Consider the following 17,626-nt stretch of genomic DNA (forward strand, 5'->3'; position numbering starts at 1 on the left):
GCACTTAACAACCTTTGACTAGCAGCAGGTGAAAAAGTATAAGCGAATTATATAAACACGCCAGTTATATGCCTTTTGCTGACCCGAAGAAGCCCAATGTGTGTGTACTTGGCAGCACCCATTTTATTTTTTAACAATGATCAATGTTATTTTTAAATAGAACTTTCATAATATTTTTTAATTACTGTTCACTAATAATTTAGACAAGAATTATTTACATTTACACATAAATATATAAACAAATTTTTTTAACGAACGAAAAAGAACTTGAATTTATGTGGCGTATATATCTAAATTGAAATTGGAATAAAGTATCGTATTTGATTAGATGTTTATAATTTTTATATTTGAAAAAATAACTGGAACATTCGGTGTAACGCACAAGGGTGCGGTGGCCGAGTCACCCCGCCACGCGGGCCAGCCATTCTGAACCGTCACTCGATTCCCTTCTCAAAACACAACCGGTCGGGTACTTCTATACGTTTACAATTACTAACTCTTTACTAATCTATTCTTCAACCCATCCCATCATCTGGTGTACTTTTAAACAACTTTATACTTATAATTTATCTTTAAGTTTACGCCATATTGGATTTTTACGCGCCAATTTTACTTTTAAAAAGTATGTGATTAAAATACTGTAATTAGTGAATCAAATTAAGTGAAATGGCTAGTGAAGAAAAAGCGGCGGCGGCGATTGCGGTAATATGAAATTATTATTATTTATAAATAGCATACATTTACATATACTTCTATTATTAAATACAATATTAAAATATGTAAGAATGTAAATATTTACACACATTTTTTAAGTGACATTTATAATAATTGAATCTAATATGAAGCTGTAATTAAGAAACTATTTGCCATATCAATTTTAATATTGATATAATATAGATAAAATATTGATACTTAAAAGTTTTAGATATACACCAAGTTTACATTGTTTACACATTCTTCCAGAATCCATGGCTTGTTTTTTAATTAAGCCCTAACTATATGTATAACTTTATATAATACTTGCATAAATATACCTAATATAGCACCTATATATAATATAGTATTGTATGAATATAAACAACACATATATGGCTATATATTAATTTATTTTAACGAATTAAAATAAGTGCTATCGTATTTTCGTGACCTCTGTTACTTAGTCACGGATTTATAATGAAATTCCTTAACTTTTTCGATAATCTTAAGATAAGCAGAAATTACTTTGTATAAGGTTGAACCACAAATCAATGACGTATCGTATGCTTTTAATAATAAATAAAGCTGTTTTGTAATTACTTTGTAAAACGAATTATTGTCATTTTGTGAAACATTGATGAATGCTAAAGTTATTCGCTAATCATTCTCAGAACAGCTTGATTTTTCTTTTATTTCCTAAAAATAAAGGAAAAAACCTGGGTGTAGTCAATGAATGAACCGTGCCCAATATGTTAGGCCAGGTCTATGGGTTAATTGAAAGCGCGGCGGGCGTGCGTCGAGCAGTCGCCGGTGAGGGCGTCGCGAATCATGTCGCGTCGACCGCCCGCCAAGCCGCGCCTACATCCGCGAAACCGTTCACAGGCCCCCGAGCCCGTACCGGCACCCGAGCCTGCCCCGCCGCCCGAACCCGAGCCTCAGCCCGGATCGGATGACGAGAAGGAATCCGAATGGCGCCCTTCACGACCTCCATCGCCTCCGCAACGCAACGACGATATCTCCGAAGGCTCGGAGGCGACGGCTCGACCGGTTCGACCAGAACCCACCAGTCGCTACGCGAATTTGAACTACTGGAAAGCACGACGTGTTACTTTCTACCGCAATGGTGATCCCTATCATCCAGGCGTGGAGTTTCGCTTCAAACCGGGACGAGATCTCGTCTCTATGGACGCGCTGCTGGACCGGTTGTCGGAGAGGCTGGAGCTGCCTCGTGGCGCGAGGTTCATCTTCGGCATGGACGGAGATCGGAAGTACAGACTGGAGGAGCTTGAAGATGGAGCGTCGTATGTCGTGTCGTCTTATAAAACTTTTAAGGTATGTAGACATTCTTTTGTTTACTTTCAGCTTTTAACAGGTAAATACATTATGACAATATTTTACATTCGTTTTCGATAAAAAGCATCTAAAAGCATCTAAAACTTTTTTTCCCGTACACTTATGTCGAAGACAAAGGTTTTCATTTTGTTTTAAAAAATCTATGTAAAATCAACTAGTGTCGCTTGTTAACAAATTATTCTGACTAATGGATTAAGAATATATATGAAAATGCACATAAAAATGCGGTTTGAATTTTTGTGGCTTTTCTTAGATTGTAGCACGTTTCGTAGGCGTTCCTAGCCGTTCGTAGCACGTGGTACCGAATCCGGCTTTTTATAGTAATCACTTTTGATTATCTAAGTGGGATAATTATTAAAAAAAATAAATCTGTGGCTTTGTCAATGAGCTCACGTGGTGAATAACGTCCCGCATTATATCTACCGCTTTATATTATGTTAGCTGGGCTGTATTCCCAACTTTATATCAAAATGTGCACTCCTGTGTATATAGATACATTACAACAATTTTCTAGATACTATAGCGATCCCTATTAGACAGAAAAAATTTATGTCAAACAATATTTCAATGTTTGATTTAAAAACTCGTTTGACTATGAAACAAGAGTCAGTTGTACAAAGACATTATGTAAATCGTTTCTTACAGTTTTTATTGGAATAAATTAAAAAGATGACTTTTATCATTAATTCAAAAAACTTAGGGGTAAAAAGGTTTGTTACACATTTATACGGTTAAATATATAGTTAGCATATATATAGCCTTAGTTAATTTTATGATTTTCTTTGTATTTTAATGCGGTAATTTTGTATACCACTAACCTCATAGTACTTTAATACATGACGTGCTTCGGACTGTATTTATATTGAAATCATTAAGAAACTAATGTTTAGGGCGGTTATGCACTATGCAGGAAAATAAACGTCGATGTAAAAATGGTTTGAAGGTAAATACAAAATTTGTGTTGCAAACTTGATTACATTGTCTATGTTACCAATTAAAACATACTGATCTTGGTATTTTTAACCGTCTAAGAAGCTGTGATGACTGGTTCTTGTGTTGCAATGTGCAACTCTTTCTGGATTATTTATAGATATTAAATTTAACCAAAACAATAACAACACTTAAGTAAAGTCGCCGGTATTATCTCATTCCGCGATTTTTAGATAAAATTTATCGATACTGTTGCTGTATACATAATTTATGAGCAGTAGTAGCTAAGAGGTAGAGAACTGAGACTTGCGATCGTAGGTCGCGGGTTTGATTCCCGGGATATAGCCTTATATAAAATTAACACGACGTGTATTCATTACATGAGATTGCCACTGCTCATAAAAATTTTCTTTGCTACAGTGATGGGAAGATTTAACTTGAGTAAAAAAAGGACCAATATTGAGCCACTTCCGCACATGCAGTGGTAGTCGTGATGCGAATCACACAACCGCCACCGCCAAATTACTCAACACGTGTTTCACCCCTCCACGGGGCATCTTCAGGAATTATGTTACACCGATTAGTGCCAAACACAGAGTGTTTTCGCATTGTTTGCCGCATACGCATTTATCAGCGGGCTGGCGGGCGGTGCATTTTATTGCACGACTACCACTGCATGTGCGGAAGTAGCTAAATATTGGTCCTTTTCTTACTTAGGATGGACTTCCGCGAGGTAACGCCTGATTCCATTAAATAAAGATTTAACTTGATTAGACTATCCAATAGATGATCGTTCACGTATTATTTACCAAGCACTCTCTCTACAACCAGTAGTATATCGAAGTTATCTTTGGGTGGTGTAGACAAAAAACATAAGCCTCGTAGGTAGCATATTGTGGAGAGCCTAGTCTTGATTAACATTGGGATAAGATCCACATATCGCTAAGTGATGTACTTCACCAACTGCGTATAGTTTTTTTACACCACCATACAAAGGTCTTTATACTACTTAAATTGGTGATTGGTTATTGTTTTTTTAAGTAAAAGCATTTTCAAAATTCAAAATACTACAGATTAAAATTAATAATTATTTATTATCTGTGCCAGCAGATTTTGTACCGTCAGAAGTTAATGGCCTGTTGCATTCAAATAGTTTCAGAGTTTTCAAAGAAATTACTTTACAGTGGATAATTGGAAATAGCTATAAGCAACCACCATGTATATAACGTATTAAAACATATTTATAAATTCTGTTGCTTCGAGTTACGTCAGAAGTGTGTCACGCTTTGTATGTTCAAGCCCTAAAATAATGAACATTAGCGTGTACAATTTCTGAGATGGTATTTGAGTCAACATTACGGGCGGGCCAGTACAGACGAGGCCGCGGCCTTGCGAGATGTGGGTCGAAGGATAAGCTCCACGCACCGTCGACGCCATTTGCATTTTCATTACGAATGGTCGAAATTTGTTTTTCTCGTACCATCCGGCGGTTAATTGTAGACCAATTTCATACAAATGTAATAACGGGTAAGAAAGGAAATTGTGAAAACCATTTGGGCGGAACAAATTGTTTGTTTGATTGATGTGCGTAGTTACGCCGTTTTGTTAATTAAATTCAAAGTTTGTCTAACATTTTAATACTTACAAATCACTTCGAGTCTCATAGACAGTCGCGACGAATGAAATAACCAACTTAACCCACCGCATTGGCAAGTTGAAGTGGCAATGAGCAAGTCACATAGCGCAGAGAACAGATGGCCTTTGGCACCTCTTGGTTTCGGAGTAGAGACCGCGGACCGGCAAGCGCACAAAGAAAATCCATTGACAAGGTGGACATTCGATCTTGTTGAGATTGTTCGAAGAAGCAAGATGTACGCCACTTCTATATCTATCTATCAACAGCAGAGGACGTCTTGATGAATTACCGAAACCCAAACATACAACTTGTAAACTCATAGCAGTGTTATACAGGCTGATTTGTAATAGATGTAAAACTATCCAAGGGGTGAATTTTTAGCTCGTTTGTTTACAATTAATGTATGGTACATCGTATCGAAAGACCGATGTTTTTAGGAATAATAAATAACGTAATGATAATTTATTAGGAAAAAGCCTTTATAATTCGTATATATACAATATATAAAATTAAATATTGTTTAAAGTTAACCTGGCAACATATAATAGTGTCCCTACAGACTATGACGAAAGTTATTCCTGTCTGTCACATTTTATTAGAAAAAAAAAAAATTTTAGGTAACATAATTGTCAGTCATATGTTTATGATGGATGATTTCAAATAGATGTAAAAGCTTTACAGGTTAATGCTGACAATTGATCTGTATGTTTACCTCTATAAAGCTTTTAAACCTATTACTCTTTGTGCTAAATAGTAAGTAAGAATTCCACTATATGTTACTAAATGTCTAATAAATCTTAAAAATTACTTGACAATTACGTTCCGGCGAGGGCAATGTACCACCTTGCACTTAGACTGCACCAAGGCAATAGTAACAACGACCGCGTAACCTTTTGGCGCAGTCGACGCAAGAAAGTGAGATGCATTAGTAGTTTACGAGGGAGAGTTTCTTAACGAATCCTTTAAGAGATACGAGTATTTGAAGTACATTACCATTATGAATTTAATTTTATCAACGTAAACATCACTGTCATTCTCAATTTTCTTGTTCACATAAAAGTATTTTAATATATAATATAATATATACATAATATAATGATATACATTAAAGATTTTGATATATCAGAGATTTTTTTTAGACTAAAATGCACTTTGATCTATACAAATAAACAAAATTGGAGTTTCTGTTTTTAATATTAAAATAACTACATGTATATGAATATATATAAGTTACATAGATGTCATGTTGTTAGACCAAAGATTATTTTTTTCTGTTTTGTCATTCTGTCTGTTTGTTTAGGCTAATCTCTGAAATGACACGACAGATTTTGACGAGACTTATACTGGCAGGTAGTTGATGTAATAGGAGGTTACTTAGGCTACCATTATTTTAGATAAATAAATGTGATACACTACATGCACGAAATACAACGACTAACAAAACGTCACATGGGTAGTGTGGGACAGAGATAGTGTTCTACGAAGCTGAAATTAGCCGATTGTCACTTTCCAAAGGACGATGTGCAATATTTAACGCCGGGTAATGTACATATAGTTTGAGTTCTTCATTTCAGTCTTAGGATGTTCATTGCTTGACATAGAACTCCTACTAGATTGAGTTATTAATTTGCTTAAGAAAATTGCAATGATTACATTCAATGTAGAAAATTCAAATATAGTCTATATACGTTTTAGTAAATAAACGGAATCGTTAGTTTGAACAATATATTGGTAACTAAAAAAATAAAAGAAAAGCTTATGTTTTGTTTTGTTGTTGTTATTTCGATAGGCCTGATTATCAATATTTAAATACGTAGTCGTTGTCTATATTAACAACATTTTAATTAATCAAGCTTTTGTAAAACATTATTTGGCTTTTTATTTAAAATAATGCATCGCGTGCACGTGAATAGTTAAGTTTAGCAAATATAGGACGATATAACATTAAGATATAAGATAGAATATGCCAGACACTTATAAGATACTGTGAATGATATTGTTATTTTCTTGTAGATAGTATCCAAAGAGCAATAGTTCTTTATATTGAATAAACTTTTATTTATAAAGGAATGTATATGTGTAACGATATCAAATAAAAAATAAATAACTTTATTATTTATTTAATCTGAAAATAGATTGGTGACAAATTATAGTAAATCTTTCCATACAATAAATATATAATTAGGTTCTTTTTCCTATTGAAAATAAAACATCAATGTGTAAAACAAACTTTTTTTATTTAATTTCTTCTGCGCTATTACTTAAATCTTTACTTATATTTTACATTAAAATGAAAATAAATTGGACATAATAATGTTTAGTGGTAAGCTAAATTATTTTTACGATTGACATTTGTTTTAAGTGATAAAAAATAAATAACTATTTATTAAAAAAAGTTTGTATTTCACTTTATCGTATCTCTTATTAATATTTAATTTACTAATATTGAAGTAATAATAACAAATAATAATATTTAAATTATTTATTAATGAAGGTTAATGTTCGCCTTCCGCAATAATTATTAATTTTTTTTATTCGCATTATTCGGTAGGTATTATTTAGTGTGCATATTTTGTAGGCAATTGGCCTTTGTACGTTATAATTATAACTTTCTATTAGTAATGATACGTGAACTCTCTTTTGGATAGGTAAAATATTGCAAAATCTTAAAATTTCTAGCGTATTATTGTTGTATTATTTTCTATTATTTTCAGGGATACTCATAAGGAAGACTAGTTTGAAGCATGCATATTCTGTCTAGCTATGATTTAAACATGCGCCTATAATTAGTGATACCGGTGATATTATAGGTTAAACTTATACTTTATAGGCCACATAAATTTCTAGGAGTACTTCATTTGGCACTTTTCATTTAGCAAGACAGAATTTTGCAAGCAACTCTCATAATCTTTCGCAGACAGCTTCAATATTTCAGCTCCAATTAAATCTGTTGTCCACAATTAGACCAAGATATGAGTGATGGTCAATCTGTTCTATAGTATCACATGGGTATTTGTATGGTTTTCGTGTCTATTGCGGTGGTGTTCTTGAAGGCGAGCCACATGTCAAACAAGATTGTTCAAAGGGAATCGCATAAGGCGTGCTTTATGTGGCCCGCAGGTTAAAAGTTTGTGCGATGTGTGTAGTTTCTATTGCGTCAGCTACCATTCATATATATCGTATTATATCTTATAAATTTTGCAATATTTTCATTCCAAGAGTGTAAAAATTACACAGTATACGCTAAGCGTTGCAAAAATCTTATTTACCTACTCACATAGACAGTTTCGATTTATCATTTTTTGTTTAAATCAAAGTCGCTGTCATTGTCGTTAGATCAGTAATCTTTGTTAATAATCTCTGTAATATACACCAGACATATCGCAAGTGACATCACGCTTTTCTCGTCAACGAAGAAGTAACGAATGCGTGCGTGGCATCCCACCTCCGCTAACAAAATGCGTATACGTTGGTGTGTTATGGATTTTTTAACTAATATTTCTCATGGCTATTAAGAGCTTTGGATGAGATAAAAACAATAGGTGAACTAAACAAAATAGCTAGATCAATTGCCATTTTCGCCATTGAGGACAAATTTTCTACTATTAAATATAGATATAATAAAAGAGTTTCTCCCATCTCATCTTCTTTTTACGAACGCTTAACAAAATAATACAAATATTAATTTTAATAATTCTGTACTGATTCTGATAAAAGCTGAGATTCAGCCCTCGTAATGCATATATTTGAACCAGAAAGATAAGCACGTATAGAGTAACAGTCCAATCTTTTTAAAGAGCTTTTCAAGAAACGTCTGTTTAACCGCCCTAAGAGCTCGTCACCCTGCCAATATGGTTGAACTACATCAGCTTAAGTCAAGGTTCTTTAGGGAGATCTACGGTCGGACAAAAATTTTTCAGTATGTAAAAAAACAAGTATTATTCAAACAGTGGTTTAAGTCTTTCATTTAAAATACGTATACGAATCACGATGAGGGTTGAGGCTTTAATTTTTTGAAGAAGACATCACAGATCGGCAAGCGCAACGTAAAACATTCACCCACAAGGATAGACGATGATAGACGACCTAGTTGGGATCTTCCACGACGCTTTATGCACGCAGACTGTGCTATTGGAAATCTACAAGGGAGGCCTTTTTCCAGCAGTGGATTTCTTACGTTTTAAATTATGATGATTATGAATATAAACTTATGCAATAGACAGGCTTAATGTTTTTCTAGAGAAGTATAATAGAAACAACACACTTTATTATGTAAACACATATGAAATGCCCCAAAACGTTTTCGTAGCGTTTCGTAGACCCTTTCTAGATGTAATACTATTTTTTAACATTAAATAGAAAAAAAATTAGGCTGATATAAAGACTAACGAAGACTTGGATTTGTAAACAAGGTAAGCGCTAGCTGACCTTCCTAAAGTTTTTTTACGTAGTCATATTGGGCTGGTTGCCAATTCAGTGTTAACAGTTAGTCCATTAGACATGATTAAACCTGTAGCACTTACGTAACAGATTTTATTCGCCATTTTGTTTACATAGCGCTCGTTCTTTTTTATATGCTTGTTATGCTGGTCCTACGACAATTTTACTCGGGGACATTACTAAACGTTTTTTTTTAAATAACCGTAAATCTATACAAATACACATGCATTCGTAAGTCATTGATATGTAGAAATACACAACGAGTATTTATTCGTGGTCGTTTTAGCCCATAATTGCCCACTGCAAGGCAAAGATATAAGGGAATTTACTATAATCACCACGCTTAACAGGCGGGTTGGCGATTGCAGTGTGGTATGATGGTAGACAGAGGACACTGCTGCTCATCCATTGGAAACTTGTTTGTGAACAGTAGCAATCTTATATAATTAATGTGCAGTGTGAAATATGTAAGATTGTATCGTGGGAAACAAACCCACAATATTTGATCGCAAGTCTTAGTCCTCACCGTTGGGCTACCATTGCTCGAGTATTTATTAGTTTTATACATTTGAATATTTAGCGAGATAATTTTATTTACAAATTAAATATTAAATTTAAAATTTATTTTTTTCAATGTATAACATTTTCAGTATAATGTTACATATACAATTAAAACATTTTGCATTTAATTTAATTTCTATTTATATAATCTCTTGTAACTTTTATAACAATATCTAATGGTATATGTATCCTTTTAATTATTTAAAATTGCTCTTAAGGTTTTTTTTATCAAAGAGTTAATAAAGCTTTCAGCTGTCATACGTACCTTGTAGTATTCATCACACATAAATATGAATACTCGTTTAAACAATTAAATTATTTATATATAGTTAACCAACTTTAACTTGAATACTAACCTAAGTTGTTATTTATTACCAGTTATTTATTAAGTTGAATGTTAACTTCTTTACTATACTCGTTGTATAATGAAGTAAACATTAATCATAAACAGTGTATAATTGTTGCTATTTCTATTTAGCATTACGTATCATTTTTATTTCAGTTTACGACCATCCTACCTTATTGAAACAAGAAATACAATATGAAAACAAATTTACATTTTTACACGAGTAATGTACAAATGAAAACATAATGATTTAGGTTTACTAATAAACTATTATAATTAATTATTAATAAAATATTCGTCATTATCATCATAATTTTAGACATAACATCCATAGCTGAAAATAGGCCTCCACTATAGATATGACCTGTTGGGAGCGACCTGCATTTCGCGTCTTCCGAGGACCTTAACAGGGTCGTACCTCCACCTTGTAGGTGGCTGACCTCTACACTGCGCTTACTCTGAGGTCCCAGCGGCCTGTTCTGCGTGCTCTGTAGCCTTCCCACTACCACTTATTTAACTTGCATTAACTTGCTAATTCACTAACCTATTTCCTTACCTCATATTCGATCTCGAAGAGAAGTATTTCAAACAAAAAAACAATGTTTATAGACGTAATTAAATAAATAAATGTATTTACAAATATAAAAAGACTAGGATCTTTTGTTTGCTTTGAAATATTACATATAATTCATTGGACTAAATATTTATAAGAGATTGCGTATTCTACATTCGACCTCCTAACGACTTAGGTGCGGTTTGCGGGCTCACTTTGTAAATTGAACCGCAGTGGTGTTATTTCCAAAAGCTAGACCAATACCTATTAATATCATTTTTATGTAAAGCTAATTTATTTTAGTGCCAATACGTTTAATGGATGCCGAAAGTAATAAAAATATAACAATTGACTAATTTTACAACCTTATTTGCAAATATTTAAAATACAAATTTTTTAGAATTATCTTAGTTTTATGTAACAAATATTTTGACAGAATTATTGTGATAGAGGTAAGATAAATAAGACTATTTGTACTACTTCTATTTATTTACATTTTTAGAAAGGCGTTACTTGTAAAAACAATGAACATATGGAAATAAAAACAAGATATTTCTTCTCAGCATTACACAGATTCACCATGGAGGTATCGTATCCATTCCGCGTTGTAGAGAGAGGGGTTTAGTTCGTTGATCGGCGTTGACGTATCACGTAGCAGCTTTAGGGAGGCCTCCTCGAAAAGTCTTTGCATTTAACTTTACCGACCGGCCTCCTTTACCTACCTAAACAAATTTTAATCGATCCTGTTGACGTTATTTGGAAGCCTGTTACAGAATTGAGCTAAATCTTTCAACAGCTTATAGAGAGATATAGCTGTTATGTTTCGCGCTTCGACCTCCTCCACATTCATAATCGCTACAATACGATTGACGATCGCTTTGATTCATACAAATTCCTAGTCATTTTGTTGACTAGATCGCGGCACTAATTTCTAGGTTGTGTGGTTTTAAGGTACATTTATTTTCTTGAAAATAGTGCTATCACTAATAATTATCATAATTTTTTTCAAAATGGAAATAAATCCGATATAGAAGACGTTACCGATCTATTCTCACGGGTTCTATATTGTTTCTCTTATGAGACCATCATTTGTTTCGATATGAAGTATATAGAAAATAATATAATCGAAAATCGATAGCTTTTTCATATTATAGGATTATCAAAAATTACGATATATAAGTATGAAATCGATATTAATAGGCAATCGAAATTGATATTTTTTTTTACATGTCAAAAATGTACCAATTTTTAAAAATTGATCTGATCCACATTCGATTTTATTATTATCTGTGGTTAATAGAATGCATTATGCATTTGTGAGTAAGTTTGAGTAAAGTTTTCTTTAAATATTTTTTTTAATTTACTCAATATGCAGTTATTTAAAAAAATAAAGGAAGAAATGTATGAAAAATAAGCGTGAAACTTTAATGTTTGCACCCTCGTAATCTTGTTACATAATATCGTATTGGTATATGTACTCAATTGAATCCGTTGTAGCAGCAACTCAAAATTATTTACATTTCGGCGTAGCATATTATTGACCCAAACTAAAGTGGATCAAGGTCTATCGTTCAAAAGAAATAATCTAATATCGTTATGTAACGCATTATCCCGATTTAGTTTGTCACTTTGCGTGTTCGCGTGATGATGACTGGTCTTACTTGTAATATTATTAATTCAAAATAAAAAATATACAGTGTATTAATTGCGCGCTAGTCTCGGCTCCGATGGGTATCAGTTCGTAGCAATAAAGGGCCGCCAAGGGTCGCTCGGTTGCGTGGAGTGGCCGAAAGTGACCTTGGCGTTCAGTCCGCTTCTACCGTCGTGTGAATTTCACGAATAGTCGTTTAAATACAGTGGCGGTATACGGAAACATTCGAAAAATCAAAATTGAACCTTATATACACGGTTTTAAAACGATTATCAACTAAAATGGTAATTACTTGTGTCGTTTTATTACGACTTTGTAAGAGTTTTGTTTTGCTAAAGCGGAATCAGCTGTTTCATTTGGGTCTAGTACCTTATATGGGTCTCAGCAATACGGACGTTACTCTCAAGGTTCTGTGTTGTTCTAGTTTTCTGGAGAAATATAGTGAATTTAATAATTTAATATTTAATTATACTTGCAGAGTCCGCTGAGTGATTTATGCAAATCTGTGCTTAGTTACGTGATATCCGGCCAGCTCTTTTAATTACAAAGCTTCATCTCGTGTAAATCTTTTTATTGTCTTTACAATTTTAATGGCGTCGTAATTACCTATTCGTTTCATTTAGAAACTGTTGAAATTAAAACATTCAACAAATATTTCTAAAAGATACATTATGATTGATTAAAAACTTTTTGCGTGTTTCCTATTTTTCGATCTTATCGTAAATCGGTCTTAAATTAAAATCAATTTATTTGATAATCTATTATAAAATTAATCAAAATAAATAGGTTCTATTGGACGTAAATCATCTTTTATTTTACTTGTTGGCATTGTACAAACATTCTAGTATTCTTCTCTAGTATTCTTCTTATTAAAATGCAAAGACAGGTACTGTGAGACAGAAAAGAAGTTGCGTGACATCGATTCGATCTTACTTGACACGTATCGCATGCGGAAGTCGTACTTACAGCAAAAACTATGCGACCCTTTATGTGGTTAAGAGTGTACATTACGGTGTGCGTTCTTGCGGCGATTAATTACAATATAGTAATATAAAATTTTCTGTTATCGTTTCAATTTACTTGCATAATGAAGTTAATATTTCAAAAATTCACGTATTTTTTACATTACTGTACACTAGATAAATTGTTTTATATATTGCAAAGTAGGGATGGGTGAAAACGTGAAAAAATTATCTTTGTTATTTAAAAAAAAAAGAGATAATTTCATCATGTTTTTAATGTCCCTATATAAACGAGATCACAAACATAAAATAAACATCAGTTAAATAAATGAACTAAGTGGCACAATGTTAAATCTAAAAATTTACAGATTATTCAAGGCGAAAACAATTTTCAATGCAATGAAAGAAAATTGGTTTAGGAGTGGTGTTTTCGAACAACGTTCCCATAATATCCGGTCAGTTTAAAGTGGAATTAACGATATAAATCTGCCCATTAACACGCTATACGATAAGTAAACTAAAGAAATAAGCTTTATGACGCAGATCAAAGTATAATACATCGTAACATTTCTTCTGTATTAATTAACATGGTTGACATTCTTTTTATTACTTCAAAGGAAACTTACATTTTTATTATTATTTCAAATGAAATAATGTATCTGAACAACAGCATTTTTCGTTTTTGGAAATGAAACTCTCTCTTATATACATATACATATATATATATATATATATATATATATATATATATATATATATATATATATACATATATATATATATAATAGTGGAGCAATCTGATTCTAGTAAATACAAGTATCTGGCTATGTGACTTTAAAAGCACATATTGTCAGCCCTGTACTTTTTCTAGCTACATTCGGACTAGAATACTGTAATGTTTGCAGGCTCTGATAGAAAGAATAAGACAGATATTATTCACATAGATATTCTCTTTAAAGAAAAAGGGTTTTACAATTATATTAAAAGTTAGTATATAAACATAAGACGCCTTTTGCGCGTTTTATAAATTTTGCCGTTTACGGTTTCGGGGACTTGAGTTAACCAAATCAGGGCATGGTACAAACCTTAGTAATTAAGTTCTAGCACTCATTCGAGAGCCTAAGACTTACATTGACTGTTATTTTACCGGATTGGGCGTACAAAGAACGTTTATTTAAATGTAGGTAGATCCGAAGCGGACGGCTACGGACCGGACCCGCGTCACACCGCGCGATATGTAAACCATTATGCAGAACTGCATACCGACACGACACGATCACGGAACCCATCATTAGATACTTGAACTTGAACAGTTTAGCCAAAATTTAACCATTTCATTTGGTTCTATTTCTACAAAATTATAAATAAGTTAAATTTTTTATTTACCTCAGAATTAATTTGGCGTGAAATAATTGTGATTTTTAACGGATTACATTATGATTTATTTTTATTTTTATGATACCTTTATTTTGAGTGCTTTATTAAAACCATGGTCACACGGCTGTGGTGTTAAAAGTACAGTTTAGTACGCCAGCAGAGCCGATCTTCTATAGTATGTATTTCTTCGGCTACTGTGGTATGAATATGGTTCAGACCTGATTGAAAACCCATATATCAGAGTTATTCCTAGACACCAACAAAATTGTCAGTGATGATATATAAATTCGTAATATGAACATAAAAATAAACCATGATGTTGGTAGTTAAAAATTAATTTTTTTCATGTATTACACATTCGCGTAAATTTAAGAATTTCATTTAGGGTTTTTGTATTTTTACCACAAATTTTAATATTCGTATTATAAAATTTGCATTGTGATCTAGAAGTGTAAATATTCGAAATAAAAAAAAACACGTTGCGCTCATTCGGAGCTAAGTTTCGTCGCGAACTGTAAAATAACGAGCAGCAAGGTGTGGCGACCGTCCCGAAGCCGTTGGCTACAGATGGCAGAGGACTCCATGCTGGACAGCGATGAGGAATCCTTCACCGTCATATCGCTACCCGTGTACACTCCAGAACCGCCCGTAAGTGCAAAACGCATTTTAAGAACTTTCAAAAATTATCTGCTATGAAATAAGTAAATAAGTAATTTTATCCAAAACGCTTCTAGTTTTTTTTTTTTTAATGCTGACGTTGATTTAATTTTTTCATGTTATCTAATTCCGCTTATTGAATTATAATTATTGGCATTTATAAAAAAAACGTTATTGCACAAATATGGTAAAAAATTTAGCAAACATTTATTTCCACGCATCTATATACAATATATAATTCTACAGAATTTATTTAAAATGTAGCAATAAATATTTTTTCAGTATTCGAAAATCGAAAAATTAACAATGCTACTTTGTACAATATATACGCAATGAATATTCAGCTATTTAGCGTGACCGTTACTCGTTACCGAGTCTTTCTTTGCGTACACGTGTTGTGAGGTGTTTTCTAATTTATTATATTAATTTACACACTGTCCATATCGTGTTGAGGAGAACAATGAATAAGCTATTACAACTGCTACATTTCTTTACTAAACAACACTAAATCGCTAATCGCCAACAAACTGTACAGTTTGGCGATGTTTTAAAAAAATAAAAAAATTACCATTAGTAAATCCGTTAATAAATAAAATTTAACTCGAACTTTATCTTAAATACACATTTGATGTTTATAAAAAATACGTATTAATCTGCTAAATTAAATAGCATATAAATAACAGCGGAATAGCTTCTAATAAATAAGTTACCGTTAGAATTATATGCCATCGTCTATCCGAAAGCTCTATTAGCGTTCAGGGTGAAGAAACACAAGCCCCTCAAAACGCCGCAGTCCACTTTCTATGCAGCAATTTCTGTTTTGACCTCGTCCGCGACACATATTGACTACACGTGCAGTACGAAATAGGCTCAAGAAGAATTAGTCAAATTTCCTTAATAGTACAAGGCAATTTCCAAGGACGTATCGTTGTGTACGCATGGGGAGATTGCTCTGTCCTTGACGGACCATTGACGGTCGGTCCCTTGCTCAAGGTCGATAAAACTGTTCAGTACATAGTTGAAAGGTTTTTATACCACCGACAGTGGTGGTTCGGTAGTCGAGCGTGACACTAGGGTTCAAGATTCCTCGTTTAAGGATTAGGTATTACTCACGAAGCGACGAAGACCTAAGGATCACGGTTTCGGTAAGTACATTTAATTGTATTCCATAAAATAAATATTACAAAAAATATCGCTAACTATTAATCAAAAATATTTCTACAATTAAATTTAGAAACTTTAAATAAATGAACCCTTAGTAGCCTGATTTACGAAAGTGATTTTTTTTAATATTACTGTGTTTGCTTGAGGGTCTAGATGAAGGGAAAAATAGATTTTTTTTAATTTCGTTGTAAAGAATATATACAATATATACAACAGCAAAATACGTACAGCCAACCTATAAAAAAAACTAATAGTAATGTGTACATTCGGTTTAAAAGATTGGTATCAAAATTGAAACTCTAGGTTATTAAGGGCTAAAACAATTATGGAATTGATGGTTAGTTATCGCAAAATTTATTTAAATTACGTTTTAAATAAAGATAGTTATTAATATCTTTATTATTATAGGAATAAATAATGTTGATACATTTGCTCGAATTTTAAATTGCTTTTAATTTCAAATAATGTGTGACCGTAAAAAAGGTAAACGTTTTGCGCCTAGCCAGAAACATTTAACGTTAATTTTAACATTCGTTATAAACGTTTATGAAGTAAAATAACGCAATGTATGCAATTAGGTTGCCATATGTAAACTGGGTTAACAGTAAGAAAATTACGGAGAAAAAATTGCTGTAAACAAATGGGCGAAACCGAGCGAATTCTTCAGTATAGTTATAAAATTCTTCGCATATTGTAATGTACGACACATGTACATTATGGCGTCCATTAGTATACCAGCGTTCGCATGAAATTAAATCGGCCGAGTCATTTATATAAAATTATTTCGTTAAAATTAAAATTTCATGATTTATGTAATAAATTAAAAAATAACTTGTGGTTTCTTTAATAAAAACGATTTTTTTTATTTAATTATTAGCTTTGATTAGATTAGGAAGACATTGGATACAGACTACTTTCAACCGACGATATTGGAAGTGTGTAGGAGAGGCTGAATTAATGATGTTTCATGATTAAATCAAACGTAGAGGTCTCTAGTGTTCGTTAATAATAAATTACAATAAATATTAAAGTAAATCGCATGTTAATAAAACATTAAATAAAGAATTGAAATTTTTCTTAACATTCAAAGAATTTTCTGTACGTTTCATAACTTTCCGAAACTAACTGTAATAAGTTTATTAGTGTGAATGAATTGTTTTCGACGTCATCGTTTCAGCTTAGGGGGATAAACCATAATCGTCATTCTTGGCAGGCGAATTGTCGATCGCAGCGTTGTATCGTGGTACGCAGGACCCTATTGCCCGTCCTCTGGAAATTTGATTGTGAGCAGTGTGAATTA

General features: G+C 32.6%; 1 protein-coding gene across 1 annotated transcript in view; it reads left to right on the forward strand.

Annotated features, from left to right (window-relative positions):
• The first annotated feature begins 1,524 nt into the window (after nucleotides 1-1,524).
• DCX-EMAP (Doublecortin-domain-containing echinoderm-microtubule-associated protein) overlaps nucleotides 1,525-17,626 on the forward strand; it is a 31,397-nt gene continuing 15,295 nt past the window's right edge. Inside the window, exon 1 of the mRNA XM_068773808.1 lies at nucleotides 1,525-2,028. Within this exon, the coding sequence (XP_068629909.1) occupies nucleotides 1,525-2,028 (504 nt within the window). The remainder of the gene's footprint in view (nucleotides 2,029-17,626) is intronic.

Source organism: Battus philenor, unplaced genomic scaffold, assembly GCF_028537555.1.
Source record: "Battus philenor isolate CCGP_79_NKW_IND1 unplaced genomic scaffold, ilBatPhil1.0.hap1 SCAF_6, whole genome shotgun sequence".
Classification (NCBI taxonomy): domain Eukaryota; kingdom Metazoa; phylum Arthropoda; class Insecta; order Lepidoptera; family Papilionidae; genus Battus; species Battus philenor.